The 25646-nt window shown below is 42.0% G+C and overlaps 1 protein-coding gene across 4 annotated transcripts in view; it reads right to left on the bottom strand.

Moving 5' to 3' along the window:
• The window catches only part of LOC140347539 (tetratricopeptide repeat protein 28-like), a 151220-nt gene that overhangs the window by 13685 nt on the left and 111889 nt on the right, over positions 1–25646 (bottom strand). For all 4 annotated transcript variants that reach the window (XM_072434026.1, XM_072434028.1, XM_072434030.1 and 1 more), the window contains 5 exons: positions 10565–11072; positions 5141–5937; positions 4519–5063; positions 3715–4238; positions 194–303 (listed from right to left, as the gene is read on the bottom strand). In XM_072434026.1, coding sequence (XP_072290127.1) covers positions 194–303; positions 3715–4238; positions 4519–5063; positions 5141–5937; positions 10565–11072 — 2484 coding nt within the window. The remainder of the gene's footprint in view (positions 1–193; positions 304–3714; positions 4239–4518; positions 5064–5140; positions 5938–10564; positions 11073–25646) is intronic.

Here is a 25646-nt window from a genome sequence, read left to right as displayed (position 1 = left end):
TCTAGCTTTAATAATGTAGGCCCAAACTCACTCACTCAATAAGTATTAGCATTTTGATCATTTGTTACTTGTTTGAACACTTGTTATGGTCATAATGTGGCTTGAGCAGTGTTATTACACATACACTGCTAGAACAAACTTCTATGAAGCAGATTTAATGTGAATGAATGAAAGAGATTATGGGAAAGCAGACCTGATGTTGGGCCTCTTCCAGGTTCCCACTGGCCCACAGTGAGAGCCCAAGACGATGGCGAATCTTGGCCTCATCTTCACGTCGGGCCAGCTGTTCTGCGAGCCGGAGGCCTGTCAGTGGAGCAGGGAAAGGGAGCAGATGAGAGAGAGTAAAACATATTCCATGCAGGCCGACTAGTAGGTATCATTCAGAGTCGAACAGATGTAAACATAGCGTGGTACTCATGTTCTTACAGTGAACAGGTTAGGGGAGTTGGCTTCTGCTGAATAATTCCACACAGACACGAGGTCCAAAGCGTACACTTGTGGAATCGAGTGAGCTTGTTTGAGCACTAATCAGATTGCATAGCGATCAATGCTAAGGATTGACTGGCTGTGCAAACAAACACACTCCTACTGCTTACATAAAAGAACTCCCTCAATATAATTAAGAAGCATACAAATATTTGCAAACACAATCATTAACCATTTAAAGCATTGAACATATTTCCACAGCAAAGCCCCATCGGAACATGCTGTAGTGGTTAAGCTAACCTGGGTGCTTAAGAACATGCTCAGTCAGACACAGGCACTACCATACGTTCTCATATTCAGATTTAGTGCTCTGGAGACAGGTGTGGTCTTCCTGCTGCAGACTGCTTCACTCTGTGCAATTACTGAAATGAAAATGCCACTTCACAAAATGATGCCGAAAAGGAAACAACAGCTGCTGGGTCACATATATCATTCACAAGGTGCTAACTGCAAGTGCCCTGCAGAGTCCTACAAAGTCACGCTTTGCTCATTTGCTGGTCTATTCTCTTTGCTCTCATTGCAAGTGGAAGGCAGCAAGAGGAAGGAGCCAAAGCTGGTTTTAGTGAAAGGTGGGAGAAACAGGACAAGTCACCCTGATCCTTGTCTGCTTTTCCCAATGTTCCAGGAAAATTGTCTGTGGCTGGGACAGATAAGCCCAGAACAGAGACTGTGACCCCGGGCAGCCCGCAACTCCACAGGACCAAACACACTAGGCAACCAGAGACTTCATGGTTCCTCCACGGTCACCATACAGTCACGCACCTTTGAAGCCAGCCTCAGTCTACCCTCACGCCTTATCTGTGCACGCACCCTCCTGCTGTCTGGCTGTGCTGGGCTTCTCTCTTCACAGGACAGCCTCTCTTTCACTCTTCTTTCTCCAGCTTCTGCTCTACCCATTTCATCTTGACTGTGGTGGCAGCACTTGTGAAGGCTCTGCACTGCTTAGGGCTCATTAGGCGCAGCAGAAAGAGTGAGGAAACAGATCTAAATTATCCTTTTCATTCTTCGACAGTCTCACCCAGTTTCAGTTTCACCGCTCACTCTTTCATCTGCACAAACCTCTCCCTCCAAGCCGCGCTCTGATAGTTCCTCATGATCAAGCAGGGTGTCAACTAACTCAATGTTTTCTTTATTCTCCCGATGGCAGTGAAATAATACACTTGAATCATGACCTGTGCCAATCCCAGCCTATTGCTTCCGCCCACCTGCCATTTTTTCCTTTCACCTATCCCTCCCTGACTCTTTCATCCCGTCTGTTTTCGTCCCTGTATCATTCGTTGTCTGTCACTGTCACTTGGTCCGCCTTTGGTGCGCCCCGCAGGCACAAGCACGTTGCAGCAGCTGACACACGGTGTGGCCGTGACTGGCTGCACCCTGAAGAGCAACTAGAGAACACTTTAAAGGCGCCTGACAGCTGGACGAGAGCGTTGCTGCAGCCCCTCAGGCCCACGCACCCTGTGCTTCAGACACTAGTATTACATGCTGCTTTCACATACACACAGCTACACACACCTAAACTTTACATTTATTGGCACCAATGACAGAACAACTGTACAAGTAGAATAACTGCCTGACTTTGTAAAACTATGGGAGATTCACTGTTTTTGAAAGAAATATATAATATAATATATCCACACACCTTTTAACTGAAAACAATAATTTATTTGGGGATGAATAATGGCAACAATTTCTGGAGCAATTGTTAAAAAAGTAATTCCATTTGGTTTATTTATATAAATATTAACTTTGCGTCCTTTATTTCATGTGGATAGGCCCAGAAATGACAGAAGCACAAAAACACAGAACCATAAACCAGCTCCAGCTCTATATAAAACTATAGGCATTCTAAACCTATTGATTTGTTTTACTAAAAAAACATGCAATAATAAATTGCATAAAATCTATTGCCAAATGTCATTATTTGTTGTATCACCTTGTAATGAACATTAAAATAGCTCCATTACTTGTAGTTCCCTACAGCACGAGGCATAGAGCACCTTCATTAGCTGCTACAATGATGGCATTGATTTAATGACATTGGGGCATTAATAGCTGAAAGTACACTGACCTTTGAGTTAAAGTTGCAAGATCATTATAATTTAGTACAGCTACACAAGCTACACAAATCACACAAAGGCACACAAAAATAAGAGCCTCACACAAGCTGCATTAGCAGCATTATCTGCATTAGGTTAGTCTTTATCAACCATCCAATTCATCTATTTGGGAAACACAAAACAGCTAAGAGTATGTAAAAAACAACAAAAGCACTCAGAAAAAAAATGCCAGTAACTGAAATAAAAACGATGTCAAAGTTTTAGTAGGTTGGACAAAAATAATTGCCTGTCAAGGACAGTGACAGGCCTGTTCTTTTCCAAAGTTGGATCAGACAACAACACAAGGGCACTACATGGGTAAACAGAAGGACAGACAGGACTCTCTCACCTCTCTTTGTTCAATTAAAGCTCTATATGCAGCTCGGCAGAGGCTGCTGCGGTCACTGTAGGACCAGCTAACTCTCATAAAGCTGACAACAGAGAGACGTATTTTAAGAGACTTGCATCCCCCTGTAGTGTGACATATTCTACTTCAGTACCATGCATGCTGTAATTGTCTTGGGTTCATACAGTGTTTGGGTCATAAAACGGTGGGGTACTGGAAGATTAGGTCTGTCAGCTATAAAACAAGTGTACAGGCATTCAACTCACACCCACAGCTGATTCCATTGAGCATATCCCGGTGACAAACACTACCTTTACCACCGCTGACACAATGACTTTTAGAGAGACCAAGCCGCAGCTTTTTATTTCAGCATAATCCGTGGGGGACAATGAGGCATGAGACACTGGAGTCTGACAGCCAGTGTGTAAAAAGATGCATTTGTAGCTCACGGTAAAGTACTGTCTGAGATGACTAGATACAGAGATGTAACAAACAGCTGCAGTAAAATGTATTTGAATGCATAGTGATAAGTTTGCGCTGACATAAACACAATTGGTCTTACGGCAAAACAGGAACAAGACAGACACCATCATGAATGGATGATATAGTCACACACAAAATCTTCTTCTCTACACAAAGGTATAAATGCACACAAATTCACAGCCCAATAAAATCTAACAAATGAAAAAAACAAAAACCTATGAACAATAATCCTGAATTTAATATTTATCAAGTCAATCGGTTCATGCAGAGGAGGCATTTCGGTGCTGTTCTGAGCTCACTCACCTTCCTGCAGGTACATGACAGCCTGAGAGTAGTTTTGTAGTGCGTGGTGAGTCCTCCCGAGGCTGCCATAGGCCAGGGTTTTGGCTGCTAAATCATTAGTCTGAGCTGCCACACTTAGATGTTGTTCCTGGAACACAACGGCACGCTCATAGTTTCCTAGAGACTCGTATGTAAGCCCCAAATTGCCATAAGCCCGGGCCTGACGAGTTGGACTCCCAGCTTCATCTGCTATCTCCAGGTCACTTTGGTGGCACTGTAGAGCCGTCTCATACTCTCCCATTGCTTGGTACACAGCTCCCAAACCACAGCTGGCATCTCCTTCCAGAAGCCGATCCTGGGTATCACGTGCAATAGCAAGCTGCCGCTCAAGACAAGAGATGGCCTGCTCATAATTACCCAGCTGGCTGTGCAGTGCCCCTAGTTCACCATAGGCTTGGGCTTTGCCTCCACACTCCCCCAGCTCATGAGCTACAACTAGTCTTTTCTCAAAGCAAACCAGTGACTGCTGTAGATTTCCCATGGCCCTGAAAGTAAAGTCATGAAAGCAATAATTATAAATTACATAAGATCAGTTACAAATTGAAATCCATAAAACATAGAAGCTGGCTTTTAACTATTATGGAGAGGTAATTATAGTGTTATTGTCAATAAAATGTATGTAATTTAATTCATATTTTTACAGACTTGGTGCAACAGGAATTATTTGGTACCGTCTAAATAAAAGTGTTTATACAGTAAGAAATACACCCCTAAGGACTTAATGTATTGAAGTGACAAAAATACTTATATAGAAATGTGACTCACCTGTGCCCATTGCCTAACCCCCTGTAGGCCTTCTCTTGGTCTTGCATTCGGTTCAGACTTTGAGCCACAGACAGATATTGGTCATAGTACTTGATCGCTTCCTCAAAGTCTCCCAGTGCTTCATAACAATCCCCTAGATTTCCATACGCTCTTCCTCGGTCCATCACTGCTTCGTTGCCACTTAACTGCTGCAATGTAGCCAGCTGTTGTTCCAAGTAACCAATGGCCTCTTCCATGACACCTACATTCATTTTAGTGATACCCATATTCCCATAAACCTGAGCCTCCACAACAGGATCTTTGAGTCTTCGGCCTAGCTCCAGTTGCTCCTCGTAGCTTTTGAAAGCCATGGCGTACTTCCCCAGAGCCATGTAGACCGCTGCCAGGTGTCCGTGGGCCTTGCACTCGCCTGGCACGTCACCAAACTCCTGATACACTTCAAGCTCCTGGGTGTGGTAGCCAAGAGCTTTGTCGTACTTCTGCACCAGTCTGTAAGTAGCACCCAGAGCAGCATAGGCACAGGCCTCCATCCTGCGCTCTTTGATCTGAAAACAGACACAATATAAACACAGTGACTTTGTATTTGCTGCATACATATGATGGTTTTGCATATGATGAATACCTGGTGGGCTAAAGCAAGCTGCTGCTCATAAAACTGAATAGCTCCAGCGACGTCTTTTTTGCAAACAAATATGTCTCCCAGGTTCCCCAGAGCTCTGAAACGAGCTTGTGCATTGTTAAGGGACTGAGCCAGAGAGAGCAGGTATCTCTGACACTCCTCTGCTTTAGTGAAGTCTCCCAGGGCCTTAAATGCCAACCCCAGGTTACAATAAGCTTTGGCCTGGCTCAGTTTGTCATGGAGATCTTTAGCCAGCGCTAGGTCCTGCTCGTAGTATTTGACAGCGTCCTGGTAGTTGCCCAAACAATAGTGGGCATAACCGAGATTGTGGCAAACCTTCCCTTCACTTTCCATGTCTTGGAGGTCAGGGGACAGTCGGAGGTATTGTTCGTAGTATGGCACAGCTTGAGGAAATTCCCCTCTGGAGCAGTGGAAGTTTCCTAAGTTCCCAAGAGCTCGAGCTTCACTCTGGACATCTCTGAGCTCGCGGGCAATGTTGAGGTGATTTTGGTAGTGTTGCAAAGCGCGGTCGTGAGCTCCCAAGGCTTGGTAAGCTACAGCCAGGTTTCCGTGTGTCGATGCCTGCGATGCCCGATCGTTCACCTCCATGGAGATCTGCAACTCCTGCCGGTGGTAGCGTACAGCCTGATCAAATACTCCCAGAGCGTTGAAGGCATTTCCCATGTTGCCATAGGCCCGGCCCTGTGCTGCGTAGTCGTTTAACTCCTGGACAATGGCCAGGTGTGTTTTGTGGAGCTTCAGTGCAGTGTCATAGTCCCCCTTCATCTGGTGGATAATGCCTGTCGACAGAAGAGCAAACACAGGGGAAGTTTAAAACCAAAAACTAGTAAATCAAATCAGCTCTTCAAGTGGAAAACAACCCCTTTAGTCTTTAAAATATCCTCTCTGTGCAATCTGTTCACTGCTTACACAAAATTATAGTCATCATTAACACATCGAGCAAAACACAGTTTATATATTTTCTGCAGCACTAATAAATTCTTTAAGGCTGAAATTGCAGACTAAAATGAATGGAGACAGGAGAAAGAATGTTGACGAAAAGCTCAGAAATAAAGTGGATATAGGAGACAATAAACAGCATATAATCTGCAGCAGAACCCTTATATCTGATAAAATGCCTTCCTTTGAAAAATAATAGTTTTCCTCACGACGCAGTCACCTGCCACACATACACACACAGCCTCTATCAAACTGACAAATAAACTCAGAACAGAGACATTTCAGCATATCTCTTCTTTCCCTTGACGATTATGCAAAAATTAGTTTATATTTAGATTTTTTTCTGTCATACATCACTGTTCATTTTTTCATGTTTTTTTCAAGCATGCTGTCTGGACATGCTTTTCAACATACTGCATCACCATGGAGGCGTATGGCCAGCCAGAATGAAGGCAGAGCAGCTGACGGCAGCGACTTGGAGCCAGAGTGGGTGGGACACGGCAATGGAGAGAATCTTGAGGTTTGTGGTTAGTTTGTGACGGTGCCGTGAAGATTAGTTACTTACTACCATGTGATTTCAGTCACAGACCACCACAAGAAGGCTACGTACGCAGTGTATCCAAAAACACAGACAACACACAGACACCACACAGGACTCAGGAATACGTGTTGGAACATTATGCAAACACAATAGGATTTTCTCAATTAAAAGCAGCCCTATGTTTGAAGAAATGGCAGATGTCAAGTCAGCAATATGGCGGCTGGACTAGCAGCAGATACAGTACGTCTTCCCTTTCAGCCTTGGGCGTAACGGCTTATCATCGGTCTCCCGCAGAAATTAAAAATGTTCATGCTGGTTGTAGTTTCTGACGCAAACATTTTCATTTATGGGGATAACACCGACTGTAAACTGGCTTGATGCCCCAATGTATGACTACCTCTAGAAGAAAACAAGTAAATATTGTTCTTCCAAGAGAATATATTTGAAGAGACAAGATAACTGGTTATTGATTATTAGTTATTTGTTACAGTCCCATTCATATTTAGTTTGACACTTGAACCTTTACCAATGTGTTTACGGGCACATTTAGCACAGTCTGGATCATAGACTGCTGTATCATATGAATATCCAAAAATATTCAAATAGTTATCGCCCAACCCAAGCCTAGAGGATTAACACAAAGTAAGAGAGGACCTAAGATCTATCAATAACGCCAAATGACTCCATTAACGCAATGGCAAGAGGCAAAATTAATTCGCATTGGCAACATGTAGATACGATACGATAATAGATACAATAACAAAGCGGTTTGACTAGCCTATTTAGGCAAAAAGATAGAACTTGACATGGCTATGACATTTTTGAATTCTTCTTTCAAACTTTACTGATTAGACGAACAGGAAGCAGGTTCAGATTTACAGCAGGCAAGCAGGCTAGAGAAGCACTGGCAGCCTCCACCACAAAGACACTCCCAAGGTTATATTTTTCCCCACGGAGACTGATCTTACCGAGGATATAATGCCTACTGATGTATTACCAGCAAACATGTTCTGTGCTGCAGGCTAAAAATGGATCTGGGGCTCAGCAATGGATGGAGGGTCTGGGAGAGGCGGCTACAGGCTGCATAGGAGCGCCTGGTTTCGTCTAGCGGCCAAATTTGCCATAAGCCTTGGGCATTGCCTGAAGCTACATTTGCGGTACAATATTTTCCACCCCCCATATGGAAAGAGGATTAGGGAATGCTATGCAGCCGGACAGTGACTAAAATCATATAAACGTCCTTGTAAAAAGTTTTGGAGAACAACAATTAGATGCGCTTATGGCAGATGTGGAGGACCAATAGAGAAGAGTACTGATACCGAATGAGAGCGGATATTATAATATGGAACAAATTATTTTGTTTCATTGGAGTGAAAGCATCATCCGTCTTAAGGCCTATCATTCCCCCATAACCACATATATTAAAGGCATGCCAGAGCTCTGTCACTTCTTACTACACAGCGAGTAGACACAGACACACAGCTGTCATCATGAGCTAGGATGTGCTGTATTCAAATGTGCATCATGTCAGTCCAGGAATCTGTCAGACAAAATAGAACTGCATAAGTAACTTTAAGTGCTAAACTTGCACATATAAAGTACAAGTGATTTAGTACTCAAATGAATATTCTTGATTTGTATTTACAAGTCAGATAATACTGTATATAAGTAATACTGTATATGGTTGCTTCTTTGGTCTCTAGTCCAGTGTAGGATATGGTCATCTTGCATGAGACTGCAGGGGCCCAGCATGGGGAGGAAGAAGAACTACTGTATTTGTATAAAGAGCAGAACAGAGTGGTGGCTTAAAACTCCTGCTTCCAATAAAACAACAACCTGATCAAGAAACATGTACAAAACCATTTGTGTGTCGTATCAATATTAACAAAGTAATAACAAATGTACTAGCGGTAGTATTTTACATCCAGGAAAAGTCATATTTAATACATTTGATTTTAAAAAATCGTCTTTTATAAATATTTCTTCCGACCCAGATTCTGACTCAAGATCAAGTTAAATGTTTTTATGAAGCTTGAGTATCACTACAGTCAACATAGCATGAAATATTTAACAATGTCTAACTATGCCACTATGTTATGTGTACATATGTACATTATGTATGATTAGCACATCTACAGAGGCTCTAAACTGTCAAATAAACTGTAACACACGTTTTGACACAGGAATGTGGATTCAAATGGGAAAACCAGGTTTGTCCCACATAGTTGCACACACAGTACATTCCTTCTTATGTGTCTTCTAGGAATAGTGTTGCTAGTTTTTATAAACATCAGCAAAACTATTTGCATAAAAAGAAAAAAAAAATCTTATCTTATCATTACAAATTAATGCATTTAGGAAAGTTTCACTATTCTGAATACTGTTGTACATGAAATCTAGCACAGTTCTTCCTCAGATTCTGTATTAAATATTGCTGACCAGGGGGTAGGTTAGCCAATTAATGAATAATAAATGTAGTTGCAACACAATATCTTCATTTTTATAGGCCGGGTGTTTGCTGGCACCGTTGGGCATTATAGTTGGATATTAGAGCTCTGGGGCCCTCTATACAACTCTTCCTCAGAGCTAAGTCAGCGTCTTCTCCAGCCGTGTTACATGCAACATTAACGACAAGTCGAGAGGGCATAATAAAACGAAGCTTTTTCACTGTTTCTGCAACTTCTTCCCATCCCACAGTCACACTCTCATTGTTTTTTCCCTTTTATCACTTTTCGTTAATCTCGCTCATCCTTCTGGTCTTTGTATATTGCAAGAAGGCGAGATTTTGTGAAGTCTGGAACAACATGGTTTAGTGCATTTCTTTTTTATGTGGGGCTGGAGGGCCCTGACGACAGAATGAACGGGAAAAATGCAAAACAACAAAACAACAAAAACAATGGACCAATTACAGACTGATGCCTCACAACCAGCACTTCATCCTTTTGTTATCTTCATTATTCAGCTCCTCTTGCATCAGCTATTAAAGGTAATTAAGCGATTCATCAAGTCAGTTTCAATTACTGGGAGCTTGACAGCCGCAGATTAGAATCAGTAGGGGTGAAAGGAGAAAGAGTGGAAGAGGGAGCAATCCAAAAATACTGAAAAGAAAGAAAATTGATAGTTGAGATATGTCAAGAAGGGGTCAAAACTGGCTTCACAGCGTATGTACGCCCAGGATGGTCAGCCTTGTTCTTGTACAAAGGGACTAAGTGAGATATTATCTCACTTAGTTGTCCATTAAAATTAGGTTTAAAACAGTCTTGAAAGCGTCATAAGTCATTTGGTGCAGGGCTGGATAGAGTGGAAATGGTATTATTATAAATCAAGCAGTGTATTAAATGTATAAAGCAGCCTTATCCTTATGTTGAGCTGTTTTCATGGTTATCTGACTCCACAAGGTTACCTTGATAGTAATTTCATTTCATTGAAGGGGATTTGTGCAAAAGAATAGGTATTAAAGGCTTTGATTCTTACATTTTTGTTTCTACTCAAACGATAAAGTTATGAATTTAATTATCTCAGCCCCCATTTTGCTCCAGTTAATTTTTTTTTAAAGATGTGATTAAGTCTGGGAAAATTTAAGAGCATTAGCAGAGCTGATAACTGGAGAAGACATTTGCACAATTCAGTGGTGTTTTCTAGATAGAAAGATTAGTTTCCTTTCCTCTAAAATGAACCCATTTTGGCCATATCCTCCTTTTACTAAGTTAGACAACTGAGCGTACACAATCACACATTTTCCACTGCAGATCTTGAATGTGACTATAATATATTTAATACAATTGATATGTAATTTGATATGGCAAATTGGACAAAGAACCACAGAAAAGTTACACTTCTACTGACCAATGCTTTGTCCGTTACAGTTCAACAGATGTAATCTAAAAGCTGACATAAACCAGTTATATCATGAAATAAAAACATACCCAGATTGGAGGAGGCTCGTCCTTCTGCTGCCCGATCTTTCAGACCCTCGGCTATAGAAAGCTGCTGTTCGTGGTACTGCTTGGCTCGCTCAAGGTCCTGCATACACCGAGCAGCGTGGCCCAGTCCTGCATAGGCTCTCATTTCGATGGACTTCTCCTCCAGCTCCTGCGCCAGCTCCTGCACGTGCGTGTGATAGGACATGGCCTTGTCAAAGTTCCTGTGGTAGTGATAGGCGCTGCCCAGGTTACTGTAGGCCCGAGCTTCTTCACGTTTATTCTCCAGCGCTTTAGCAATGCCCAGGTGCTGCTCATGGCACTGTACCGCGTTTTCAAAGTCTCCCATAGCGATGTAGACCGCTCCCATGTTGCCCAGCTCACGGGCCTCCGACAGCTGATCTTTGGACTGCTTGGCCAGAAGGACACACTGTTTATGACTGGCCAGGGCATTTGGATAGTCCCCGATGGCGGTATATACATGTCCCAAACTGCTCAACGCCATAGAAGCAGCCTATGGACAAACAAAGAAAAACATTATTACAAACTGGCTCAGCTATTTATGAAAATATATTTGCATGATTCTGCATGAGAATGAAAATAGATTTAATAATTATACCCCTATTAAAGTGTGAGAAATTGTAGATATCCCACCCACATTTATATACTGATGCAGACACAACACTGTACAAAAAATTATAGAAAAGGGTTGAAATTTCCCAATTCTATCCAGAGGCTTAAACCATTCAAAGACCAAACAACACACAAAAGCATATTCCATTTTGTCTGTGCAAAGCGAGCAGGGGGGCATGTGTAAATCAGATCAGCGCAACAGCAGGCTTGTTTAAAGCCGTCAGATTGCCCACTGCAATCGCGCTTCATGGCATGCCACCACTAACAGAACAAAGACACTGCTAATCAGGAGAGAGACGGAGGAGAGGGAACTGCACTGCTGAGCTGTGGGGGGGCTACATACTCACGAAATAATCAAAATCACAAAACACTAGGGCTTTTACCTGCTACTGTATATATAACGTTTTTATGGCAAAAATCATGAGTGGACTCAAGTAAAGTTAAACACTAAACCTCAGATACGACATTCAGTGCAGGCTTATTAACTGTTTATTCAAGAGGTAAACAGCTGGGAGTGGGGTCAGCCATCTTTTTGCAAACAGATGTTCAATTAATCATGCAGAACCAACAAATAAAGCAGCTCCTTCTGCGGGGCTGACTGTGCACGCTCCGGTCAGGGAGGAGGCTGGACACGGGCCAGTCCAGAGGACACACACTGACAGTTAAGGCCACTTTCTGCTTTATCCTAAAGAGATGCTTGGTCAATGAAAAGCAATGGCCTGGGCAATCTATCAGCGGTAACGTTAAATGCACTTATAGAAACAGTTTATTTCGAGTGAAAGCAGGAGTTACTGTATTTTTACTCTTGTAAGAAATAATAGAAACACTTTGCCGAAAAGCAAAGCACATTGTTGGGAAAAATTAATGAAAGAAGAAATAAATCCTTATTCATCACGCATTGTATTTGCTATACCTGTCTTCCTATAATATTTTTGTTGAAAACAAATGCCTGGAACCAGTTACTTGCTGACATAAGAACTTTCAGCAGTTCAGCAAAGACTCAACAGGAAATGATACTGACCCAGGCCTGGCAATTACCTCTGTCACAACTGTTGCTGTTTCATGTGCTCCGATAGCCTATCTAGGACTGCTCACTTGCATGCACCTTTTGAAGTTTTCTGTGACTGATATTTCTCCTTTCCGAGGCAAAAACGCAGAGAATTCCTCATATTGGTTTTGCACCACAGTATTCCTGGAGAAGAGTTGTTCTTGTGATCAGTGTGTCCCTCTAAAGTCAGTCTGCAATGCTGCATTTTCCTCTCAGATGGAAGTGCAGATATGCAGATAATGAGCAGGTAGGCTCAGCACTAACAGAGGGTGCACTGCCTTTGAAAGGCCTGAAAAAATATAAAATAAAACTAAATCTCCCTCCTGAAGCACCTCTCTAAATCTTTAAAATCATTTGAGTGCAATTATTTTATTTGCTGGTTTATCTTTCATTCATCTAGTTCCCTCTGCTCTGTTTTTACAGAAAATAACCCTCAGGCAGATGCATGCCGGTTTGATTAATCCTAATGCTGTTCTTTATAAACTGTTGATAAATCCCAAGCTCTTATCAGCAAACACATTTTGCACTGAGGTTCTCATAATGAATGGTAAACTAGATTGTGTCGAGAGAGAGGACAGAGAAGGCAGGCAGTAGGGGACAAGTTAATCAGAAATGCCTGGCTCAAACAACATTATTCCATTTCTCTAGACAAGGACACTGGTTAAGAATTCCTCTGTCAGCCTCCTCTACTAATATGTTTATACTGTACAGTCCATTAGAGAAATGGCTGTCTTTATAACATATGGTGGAGGTAATGCATTGTTCTTAGCATAATTAGCCCCTGATGTCACGCAGCAGAGGTGTGCTTGTTGGCTAGTCACATTGGAATGCTGTTGTGGACTCAGAGCAGCATATGTGTGTTTTATCTCTGGCTAAATATTGAACTGTGTGGACATTTGGGCTTAGACCTTAACCAATGTGTCTTTTACAATAACACCGTAAAGTGATAGGCCGCCATGATGCTGTTGGGGGAGGAGCAAATCTCTATGTGCATGTCCTGCTGGAGGGCAGCCCCGCTCTGCTACAGTAAAGTGCAGCTGATAGGATTATTCTGTAGACAGGGCCAACACAACATGTTTGATTCCATTATCGCAGGGGTGGCAACAAGGCTTCTTTGACCAGAGCAATGCAGGTGCTTGGCTATTAACTAAAAGGCATAGAGCGAGATAGAAACGGAGATAAAGCCATATAAAGACTTAAAATAAATGTAAAAATGTAACTGCAGTACCTAAATTTACCGTCTCAAAAACTGGACTTTTTAACAACAGCTAGGAATGCAATTAGCGGACCAAGGCTTCTTGCAGATTTGTGATAAATTACATTTTGTAAGCCTCATAGTATAAGTCAAGGTTTTTGGTAAAATGGAAAAAAATTAAACATTAATTGAAATGAAAATTTGTCGGACCTTTTCCCAGTGCGTGTTGGACTTCACCTGGGCTGACACGCCCCACTGACATTTCATCCGCCCATCCATGAGTGGCGCTGCTGAGTCTCTAGCCACTGCCTGTCTCCATTTCCTGTTCTGCCTGTGGACTGTGCGGAACTCAGGCTTGAAGGAAAACCCTCAAACTCGTGGTCAGGCCTCCCCCCCATTCTTTGTTTGATACCGGATACAGACTCTGAGTTGGATTACTCTTGTTTTCACTTGGATTATTTATTCTCTTTAACTGAATTTGCAAAGAATCTTTAACTCAAAGAAACATGAACTACCGAAAAGTCCACCCTTTATTTTTCTGAACTTTCAAATGCTGGAACAACCTTTGTCAAAAAAGATTTATTGATTGATTTAGTTAATGGATTGATATTGTTTGTTCTTGTCTATTTAATACAATTATCATTGAACCGTACTTCTCTGTTTCTTTTCATCCAACACAACCTTCTGTAGCAAACCTGTTTTTTCTGTCTTGGTCATATACAACCCATTGCAATAATTCAGCCCTAACACTAACCTCTTAATTTAGCGTTACACACATGTAGCTTCAGTGTATTCAAGGCATATTTATACATGAATATGCATGCACAACTGCACAACTGCACATACACACACATCCAAACAGCTGTCCAATTAAAAGTGGGAGCAGTGGGAAGGTGAGAGGACCATGCGCCAGTGTTTCCTTTAACAAGCTGGGCTCACAGCAACAGGAGCTGGATGCCACACTCGTGCACATGGAAGGGATTGTGAGGTGGGGGTGCAGGGGGGCGGGGCTAAGATAAAAGGCTACAGGAGAGATTGTGTTTGAATGATGAGAGAGGAGCACGCTGGAGACGTTCCCCGGGTGAGGATGTCTTCAGATCTGAATTCACCTGCAGAGATGCGTTTTGACAAAAACGGAAATATTTCAACTGTAATAAACTCCAAAGTAGAGCAGACCGCCTAGAAATCTAAGACCATTTGATTTCTAAATGTGTATCCATCTGAAAAACACACAGATGTTTATATGTGAATAAACAGAGGCCATGTCAAGGTGGAGGCTGGGGGAAGCTCATATATGATAATATATTCAGCTGGTTATAGGCTGGATGTATTTCTTGGTGTTTGCACATAGATATGGATCCTCTGGGAGCGGCCATTAGATCAGCCAAATGACTGCATCTCTGCCATATCAAAACCTTCTGCTTTTTTTAAGCAGCCAAATGCTGTGCTCTGCCAAGCGCGGCCAGGTACATCTGGGGCTGATTGCGCTCTTTACATGTGGACGTGCACACATGAGCACCAGCACACATCGTTAAGCAGGCTCTGCCGGGGCCACAAACGCCACACAGGACAAGCATGTTCACTTCTGTGAAACAAAGATGCTTTCATCACGTATCACACTTTACTGTATAATATTCAATATCGATACTTCTTTCCCACCCACCCGTAAATTCACCAAGGCTCAATGTACTCAAATATATAAAGGCTATGTCACAGGTCCAGCTCATGTTCAGTGTTAAGACCACCCCCAAAAGACATTCAGGGGGCATTTTGAAGGACAACTCACAATTGAATTTGCTTATTGTGCGAGTTACACACTGAGGCACTGATGACCTAGATTTGAGGTAGTTGCTCATTACTCCATTTTACCACTATTTGGGACATATTGAACATTTTCAAATGGCTTTAGCAAATTGGAGAGCATGGATGACATTACATCACCTAAAGCCAAAAACAACAACCCAATGGTCATTGGTCATTTTGTAAGGTATAACTTGAATGTGTCAGATATTTTCAAGCTTTTAAACCATTTTCTGATCAATCATCTGGGCTAACTTGATCTATTAACTATGATGAGATACGAGAGGAGCCACTTGTTTGGGCGTGACCTGTGTGACCTCTAGCTGTTAGATAAATGACGCCAAACAGCCTGGAGCCTGATAATTCCTTTAGCCTTCACAGGACATGCTCACAAAGGATTGATTGTCACTAAAGGTCGATCTTCGGGTAAGGGCACTCGTGACAGCTTCTCTTCTGTCCGTCAGTCTGTCTGCCACACTCACATAAACATAAAGCATAGCATTTAGAAGACTGCGTCAAAAAACGTAGTATATTGCAGTTAGTAAACTAATACAGTTTGAGTTATCCTGTTGTGACCACAGAAAGACAGTTTTGTCTAAGTTGTGGGCAGTCTGAGCAGTGGAGCCAGCCAAATATTGGACGATTTGTGGTTGGGGCAGACAGCCAATATACATTTACTCACACATCTTTACATACAAACACAGCACGTTTGCCAGATCTCTGTGGCTTGAGAAAATATTTCGTATGGACATATTTTAGTTTTGACAATGTAGGATGAATTGTATGTATTTTTTATTGATCAATATTTGTATTTATTTATATTTCCATCCAATACGACTGAGCATTTCTCCTCATAAATTATCTTTGACAATACAAGGCTAGAGAAGCCAAAATTGAAAAAAAAAAGAAAAAGGAAAAAGTCATGGCCTCCTCTCAACCATCTCCTGCGACAGGATGTCAGCATTGTTCAAATGCAAAAACAACCACCCTGGCTTTTGATAGAAACACATGAATGTGAAGTCTGGCAGAGGGGACACTGAAGAGGTGGCACACAGGGAGAGTGGGCACTGCCAGTGAATTTTAATGTAGTTGAAATCAGAAAAAATCCTTGAAAGGATTCACAGGGCTGCTTATTTCTGTGCTGAAGTCAAATCTCCGCAGGCAACACTGTGTGATGCCTGGTGGAGGGAATCAATTCTATAGAGACCTTGTGGTGACAGAGAAGGAAATCACAGTGCTGTTTGAAAGTCATTCCAGGAGGGTTTGAGGTAAACATCAAGGTTTGCCACTTTGCATGGCCTTAAGCTACTGATCAACCAGCAGGAGGCCTGCCACTGTAAACTCTTTCTATTAACACAGTGTTAATGCGCAGTTATATCCTAAATTGCCAGAACACAACTGACCAAGACAAAGGCAAAAAAGGCAGGGGAAAAACTGTACTGTACGCAAGAAGAAAAAACTAATAATAATAATAACACAAATTTGGATCTCCAAATGTAGCGTTTGATGACTACTTTGTCATTTAAGTCCATCCATTAGAAGCTAATTGGGGATGTGACTCCCCACTGGTTTATGAACATGCATGGTTCTAAATCTGGCATAGCTTAAAGGCCCACTCACTGAGAGGCTTCAGCAGGAAGCCAGAGCTGGTCCAAGGACGCTAACTCCAGGGTTATCCAAGGACGCCGGAACGGACCAGAAATGGGAGGCAACGCTGGTGTCAGCCAGCAGCTGGACAGATCAGAACGGACTTAGAGTAGTGCAGGGGGTGCAGTGGAGGGGGTAAAGGAAATATTGGAAAATACAAGTTAATCTTTGAAGAGCAGATCAAGTTATGTCTGCCATGTAAAGCCACAATAAAATCCAGCAGATAAAAACTGCCATCCAAAAGTCTTAACTTTAACACAATTTACTCTATATATATATATATATATATATATATATATATATATATATATATATATATATATATATATATATATATATATATATATATATATATATTATTACTATTATTATTAGCAATAATAATATTAACAACAACAATAATAATAATACAATACAGAGTCTCTGCATGGTCCTTACTCACTCTGGACTATACATCATTTTAAAGTAAAACATTTTACAATAAAAGCTTAAGAGCTGAGAGCATCAGAAAACCTTTTACCCAAATCCAAAAGCCATTTAAATCCTTTCCTCCCTCTGTGATTTCATTCCCCAAATGTAATTACAAGCCTGGTGCGGACAGCAGTGGCCCGAGCATCAACACCACTTGTGTGTGGATCAAAGACAGGCCGTCCCTCCAGAGCACCTTGTGCACCTCACTGCTCCACAGACTGCGGATCCTGTAGACTTCCTAAATGCCTTCAGCACCACTGGCCCCTTTGCTACCGCCATAGGCAGTCAGAACTGCTTTTATTGATAAAAGACTCAAGTGATTCTCACTACTGGGCTGCACTATCACGTCCATAAACACATTATTCATGTACAAATTCATACAGTGACTGTGTGTATGGACGACCTCCCGCTGTGAAGAAGATTAGGGCAGTAGGATTGTAAGCCACCTCAGTGCAGCCATGATGGAAAGTAGATCCAGGAACATTCCTCTCCGTGACCATGCAGGACACGTGTGCTTCCTGGGGACAGAAGCGGCGGGTGGGCACTGTCCTTAAACTTAAGATTCAGTTCATATGTGTGACCTTGTCTTATTTATATTTACATCCAGACTAATAGTACAGCAGTGAAAACAACAAAGGAGATGGTAAAGATCGGCAGTAGGGATGCACCAATATATATCAGCCAAGTATCTGCCAATACTCATGTCAGACACTCCAGCAATGAAGGAGTTAACCCTCCAGTCCTTCACGGAAACAGGAAGAAAACAAGGAAGAAAACAAGAAAGGAAACAAGAAAGAAAACAAGGAAGAAAATTAAAGCCGCAAGCGGCATCCAACGGCCCTCGCGGGCCGCCGGCCTTCCGACTCTGCGCTTTCGACTTGATAAAGATGGCGCCCTTATTGTGTGTTGAATAAAAAAAGAACTTGACAGACGGCGACACATTGGACATGGCCAATCCAGTGCAAATCAACACAAGTGTCAGTCAAATTTGCTGCTACGCCGCACAGAGACCGTAGCACTTGGAATATAAATATGGATAACTTTTGATGCTCCGCTTGTGTAGATGATATTTCCCAAAGTAAAGCTTGATCGAGCTATTGCCCACGGAGGAGTTTGTTAAAGTGTGAAGCGTAAATGTGAACATTTCAAAGATTTGGCGTTTTCCCATTTGTGACAGTATATTTGCAGCTCCACGGCACAGAGACCGTACCACTTAATATCAAAATATGACTAATTTTTTATGCCCCGTTTGTGTAGATGATTTCCCCCAAATATGAGCTTGATCGGGCTTTCGCACTAGGAGGAGTTTGTTAAAGTGTGAAGCATAAAAATGTGGTCATTTTAGAGATTTCGCTGTTTTCCCATTTCTGACATATATTTGCGGGTCCGCCACACAGAGACCGTAGCACTTAGAATCAAAATATGGATAACTTTTGATGCCCCGCTTGTGTAGATGATATTCTTGAAATATGAGCTTGATCGGGCAATCGCCCTAGGAGGAGTTCGTTAAAGTGTGAAGCGTAAAAATGTGGTCATTTTAGAGATTCTGCTGTTTTCCCATTTGTGACATATATTTGCGGGTCAGCCACACAGAGACCGTAGCACTTAGAATCAAAATATGGATAGCTTTTGATGCCTCGCTTGTGTAGATGATTTTCCCCAAATATGAGTTTGATCAGACAATCACCCTAGGAGGAGTTCGTTAAAGTGTGAAGCGTAAAAATGTGGTGATTTGAGCAATTTCGCGATTTTCCCATAAGGATATCATGGGATGTTTCTGTCATCGTTACGGTTACGCCGTACAAAATATGACTTTGGCTCTCATACTTTTATGATCAGGATGGCAAATTAGAATTTTGTGCAAAATATAATGTCATTTGGAAAAACTCTATTGTTTATAGGCCACTCTGAAGGCCAAATAGTCAGAATTCAGGGAAAAGTTTGCGGCTCCGTCGCACAGAGACCGTAAAAGTTATCCTTAAAATTTGGATAACTTTAGATGCCCCACTTGTCTAGGGGACGTACACCGATTTTGAGGTCGGTGGGCAAAACGCACTAGGAGGAGTTCGTTAAAGTGTGAAACAGAAAAATGTGGATATTCGAGAGATTTAGCAATTTTCCCATAGGGATAACATGGGAGGTTTCCGTCATGGCTACGGCTACGCCGTAAAAATTAAGGCATAAGTTTGATTGGCCTTTTGCTCGGGACCCCAAAATAGAATTTTGGGCAAAGTTTAGAACATTTGTGTAAAACCAGTTTTTGTCCATCAATGTTCACTCAAAGGCAACTCTGTAGGGGGCGCTATCGCGCCCATTTAAATTTTGTCATGCTAAACTGGTCCAAACTTGAAAGTTTAACAACTGATTCAAATTTGGTCCTAATCGGACTCGTTTTGATCAAATGGGAGCAATTTTTAGATCTGCAATATTCCAAAATAAGTTGTCCAACTTTGCGGCTGCGCCGCACACAGACCGGTAAAGGTATCTCAAAAAATTGGATAACTTTAGATGCCCCACTTGTCCAGAGGACGTACGCCGATTTTGAAGTCGGTGGGCAAAACGCCCTAGGAGGAGTTCGTCAAAGTTTGACGTGAACAAAATGGCTAACACAGCGTGTTTTCATTTTCAAAGGAAGATGGCGGCCATAGGGTAAGTCTGGGGGCGTGGCCACAATATACATTTTTTTTTTGTCCTCACGAGAGGAATGCGTGTCCCGAATTTCGTAGCTTTACGCCAAAGTTGACCTCGGGGCGTCTCCCATAGGCGCAATGTATTTTGACTTTTGTCGGTGGCGCTGTCGCGCCATATTTTAACGAAAAAAAAAATGGCCCAGAAAAAACAAAATTTTTCGCCGATTCTGAATTTTGGGCAAAGTTTGGTGAGTTTTTGAGCATGTTCAGGGTGTCAAATTAGAGCTCAAAAAGCAGAAGAACAAGAAAAATAATAAAAATAAAAATAATAATATTTTTAGCAAAAACAATATAGCCGTTTCCACTATAACAACAAAATATACATCGTTTGAAAGCTCTAAGCCTTCCCGATGCCGTCATGGGGTGGAATCATCATTACGAGCGCTTACGCGCTCGTCACTCCCTATTCCGTCGGGATGCCCCGCCCACTCCCCATAGACTTCCATTGATTTGAGCAGATACAAGCATGACCCATGTCTGCGGCATGGATTTTTGCGTACGGGACGATGCCAAGAGGGTTTTTGGAGGAATGCAGCGCTTTGCGCTGCTGTTGTCAACAATGAGTGAATGGGCTACGCCCATTCACTCATTGTTGACTATTTCTGTCATAGCAGGAGTAAGTATGCATGATCCATGCCTTCGGCATGGGCTAGTTCACTGTACTTGCCAGGGGCGACGGGGTACCAAACATGCGGGCTGCGCCCGCATGTTTGGTCAGACAGTTGCAACGCTGCCTTCGGCAGCGTTGCGGGAGCAATAGGCCCTCCGCCCTGCTGGGGCTCGGGCCTAACAAGAAAGGAAACAAGAAAGAAAACAAGGAAGAAAACAAGAAAGAAAACAAGGAAGAAAAGAAGAAAGGAAAAGAAAAAACAGCTTCATGGACAGAGACTTTCTGTGGCTACATTTTCCCAAAACATGATGTAAACTTTATTTTGGGACAAAAGACTTTTTAAAAGTTTAAGAAAAGTTTTAGACAAAACATATTCATGAAATACAGTAATAATGTGTGATTCATTCATTTGGAACGACTGGAGAGGTTCAGAGACACAATTTAGTTTGATAAATAATATAAATAAAACAGGAAATCCACAGAATGATGTGAACTGTGAAGGCTAATTTTCCTTCTTTTCTCACCCAAAGAAGGGTATTAAGTGTTATCCTAAAAAATTATGTTTCTTTGTTAAAAATATAAAAAAAGTGGTTAACGTTAAAGTGTTAAAAATAACCAAACAACGTATACAATGCCTAATATCTTTAGCTTTTCAATTCAATTCAACTTATTGTTGTAACGCCCAAAATCACAACAAGGGTTTTCCCATAATATTGGTTTAAATTGTCCATATCGGTGCAACACTAATCAGCAGTAATCTGAGGAGAGATAGAACGTGCTTAGTGGATGAACTGAAGGACAGTTAAGTCATATGAACAGCGGTGGTTGTTACGAGAGGTTGTAGTACACATTCACTGTACTTTCACAATCATTTGTCTTTATTATTAACCTTTGCGTTAATGTCACTTTTACTTGATTTTGGATTAGTTCTTTTTACTCCTTCACAACAACAGAATGTCTGGCATTTGTGAGTAATCTTAATGATCTCTCTCATGTTACTAACAGTTTCCATTTGACAACAGACTGATGACAAAACGTGTAGAAGAGGCTTCACGTCAGGATTAACTAGAAAACAGTAAGGTAATAGATGCACTTCAGACATGTTTTCAGGTAGACGCTGCTCAGTGCACCATCTGCTGTGTCTCTGACTGACAGCGACGGTAAATAGTTGCTGCTGGGGGCTTTGATTTTTATCTTTGGCCGACAGCTGGATAGGAGTCAGTGTGAAAAGGGTGATTGGGCTTTTGTTATAGACCTTCAGCCACAAATTGAGTTGGCATCTAAAGCCGTGCCTCCCCAAGATGCATGTTCACAGAGAGCCCCTTTCTGCTTCAATAACAGAGCAAAACAAAAGCACAAACCAGGCCAGCTGTATTAGAAAACACTAGGCAAAGGTATTTAGCTAAGAAAGAGGATGGAAAATAAGAATAACGCATTTTTCATATCCTCTGGGACTTGTTGGAATTTACTTGTTGAGTGAGTATTTTTGGTGTTGTTAGTGCAATTTGAGTTACATGGTGCTTTTCTAAACAGTGAACTGGAGTGGACAATGAAGAGGAAGTTGGTATGCAGTGTAGCAGCCAAGTTCCAGCGGATTCAGTGGCGACACATAAGCACCGATCAAAATGTACTACAGCAGTCAACAGTCACAGCAATAGGAAAATCAGCATTGTGGCGGCAAACAAAGTGGCTTTCTGATTGACCTCTTAACACTGGATTGATGGGGCAATCACAGGCCACTTTTGCAGTAGCAAGAAGTGACAGGATGCAGGCTCCGTGGCTGTAATGTGCGACGAACAGCCTCCTCACAAAGGAAAGGGAGAATTTTGAATGTCAACAACCATTATGTGACTCATTTATATCTGCTGCCACGGCTTTCAGTCATGTCAATGGGCTGTGCAGCTGATGGTATTTTGACATATATGATTAGTAAATTAGTTTAGCTGGATTAGTACGTTAATAATAATGTATAACGATTATATAACTACAATAGAAGTGTGCCTTTTGGCCCAAACCAGGATCATACTGGCCATTATCAGTAAAATACCTGGATTTAAATAAACCAGAACAATAACTACAAACTCAATTACTGTCTACATTGTCCACTGCTCTGTATAATAAAAGTATAATGGAGAAGTAATGCAAATAGAAATTATTTTTAGACAGCCACAACTCTGTTTTACTTCTAATAGTGTAGTGACATTTGAAGTGCCCTGTACGCAAGTGTTCAAATAAAGCTTTATGTCTTTCCTTTAAGGATTTAGTCAGCCCAAACTAAATATTTACCATTACTGAACCGATTTATTGTATTTTATTTTATTAACCATTATTTTACCAGGAGATCGAGACCTCTTTTTTCAAGGGTGTTCCGATATGTGGGCAACATGCTCGACACAGCTTTGACGACGAGCAGAGTTAGAAATGATTCTCTGGTTTGGACTGGTTTTTAGTCTTCTGAAAAGCCCAAGTCAGTCACGTGCTTATGTAGACCTGAACCATTCCAGCTTCTGCTTCTATAAACCAGTCAGCACTGTCAAATCAGAAAGCTTGTGGCTCTTGTTGGGCCCTGTTCGTGCTCCTACGTCCAAAAGTCACCTTGTGTTGAGGTGCCGTGGACTGCAAGGGCTGTGATTGGTTGATCCACACAAACTAGATGGAAAATGTATTAAACACTGCTTAGAACTGCAGTGGTTTGGCACAGAAATGTTTGCACATAATGCCTAATGTGATTATGGTCCAATAAATATATGAATGCAAAATAAAATTCCCACAATGCACCTCGACCCTGATTAGTGCCGCAGAGGCTTGAATGGTTCAGGTTTGGTTCAGTGTGAGCACGTGACTGACTCAGGCTTAACGGAGGACTATAAACACACAGTCACACGGACACACACAGAGACACACTGAGACACACGGACACACACGGAGACACACTGAGACAGACTGAGACACACGGACACACACTGAGACACACGGAGACACACTGAGACACACTGAGACACACGGACACACACGGAGACACACTGAGACACACTGAGACACACGAACACACACAGAGACACACGGACAGATACGGACACACACAGAGACACACAGACACACGGACACACACAGAGACACACGGAGACACACACAGACACACAGACACACACGGACACACACAGAGACACACGGACACACACAGAAAAACACACAGAGACACACGGACACACACAGAGACACACGGAAACACACGGACACACACAGAGACACACGGACACACACAGAGACACACGGACACACACACAGACACACGGACACACACAGAGACACACGGACACACACGGAGGCACACGGAAACACACGGACACACACAGAGACACACGGACACACACAGAGACACATGGAAACACACGGACACACACAGAGACACACGGACACACACAGAGACACACGGACACACACACAGACACACGGACACACACAGAGACACACGGACACACACAGAGACACACGGACACACACACAGACACACGGACACACACAGAGACACACGGACACACACGGAGGCACACGGAAACACACAGACACACAGAGAGACAGACGGACACACACAAAGAACAATAATTAGATACGCTATCATCAATTCATATAATTTTTTAGAACACAACTGAAGCACTTGTTTATTTGTATTTGATGGGGGCTAACTTCAAGGCGGTGTGGAAAACTGCCCCGGGACAGAGCGCGTGCACAGACAAAGCAGACGGGTGCTCAACAGTGTGTAGGTGTTTCCAACAAGTCAATCTGACAAAACATTTCACCAAACATTTGTAAAGATGCAGAAACACTTGTTTATGCAAGTAAAGAAGCTCAAACCTCAGAACCAAAGCTCAGAACCAAAGCTCAGAACCTGTGCGTATCATATGATACGCACAGGCTAAATGCATCAAGCAGAAAAGAAAAGAAAATGTATTATTGCACAGGTTTTTATCACCAAAGTGGAAATAATTACATTAGATTCCTGAATAGACCCCTATCTAGTTTTAATACTAGTTAATCTATTAGTTAGTAAGTAAGTAAGTAAGTAAGTAAGTAAATTTTATTTATATAGCACCTTTCACAGACAGAGGTCACAAAGTGCTTCACAAAACACAGAATAAAACAATAAAAACACAAAAAACTTACAGTGAACAATACATATACAACAATATACAGTAAAATCAGTCCGTAAAACAAGTGCATTTAAAAGGCTTGACTAAATAAAAAGGTTTTAAGCTGACCCTTAAAAGCAGTAACTGAGTCCAGTGACCGTAAGGAGAACGGAAGATCGTTCCAGAGTCTGGGGGCAACAGCCTGGAAGGATCTGTCTCCTCTGGTCCGAAAACGGGTGCGAGGAACCAGCAACAGTTTCTGGTCCAAGGACCTTAGTGAGCGAGAGGGAGCGTATGGTTTAATCAGATCGCTGATGTACGATGGGACCTGACCATTTAAAGCTCTAAAAGTTAAAACAAGAATTTTAAACTGTATCCGGTAGGAGACCGGCAGCCAGTGAAGGGCTTTAAGAATGGGTGAAATGTGGGCCTTCTATTTGTGCGGGTTAAGATCCTCGCTGCAGAGTTCTGGACCAGCTGCAGACGAGAGAGTTCCTTCTTGTTAAGACAGGAAAACAAACTGTTACAATAGTTCAAACGTGAAGACACAAATGCATGAATTATAAGTTAGTGGTGTCAATTAGTTCATCAGTTAGTATTTGGTAGCACACCAGCCAAGCTAATACTTACCACCTATGATCCCTGAGCCTTGAAGGGACTAGACCTGATTTTTATACCTGATGTAATAAAGTAAAATCTAATTCACCCCTGCACAGAAAAGTACATACTTGAGGTAAAATGAGACCCACCCATCTGTGTTCACTGCAACTATTCATGGAGTTTTATTCATGCATATAGCATGCTAGTTGTTCTTAGCGTTACCGTGACGACAAAACCCGCTTCTGAAAGTTGTGAAAAGTGCTT

Source organism: Eucyclogobius newberryi, unplaced genomic scaffold (assembly GCF_026437365.1).
Source record: "Eucyclogobius newberryi isolate DKJ021-1_F unplaced genomic scaffold, fEucNew1.0.hap1 SCAF_6, whole genome shotgun sequence".
Taxonomy (NCBI): Eukaryota; Metazoa; Chordata; class Actinopteri; order Gobiiformes; family Gobiidae; genus Eucyclogobius; species Eucyclogobius newberryi.
Note: the sequence above shows the minus strand (reverse complement) of the source record. Positions and strands in the feature narration are given on the sequence as shown.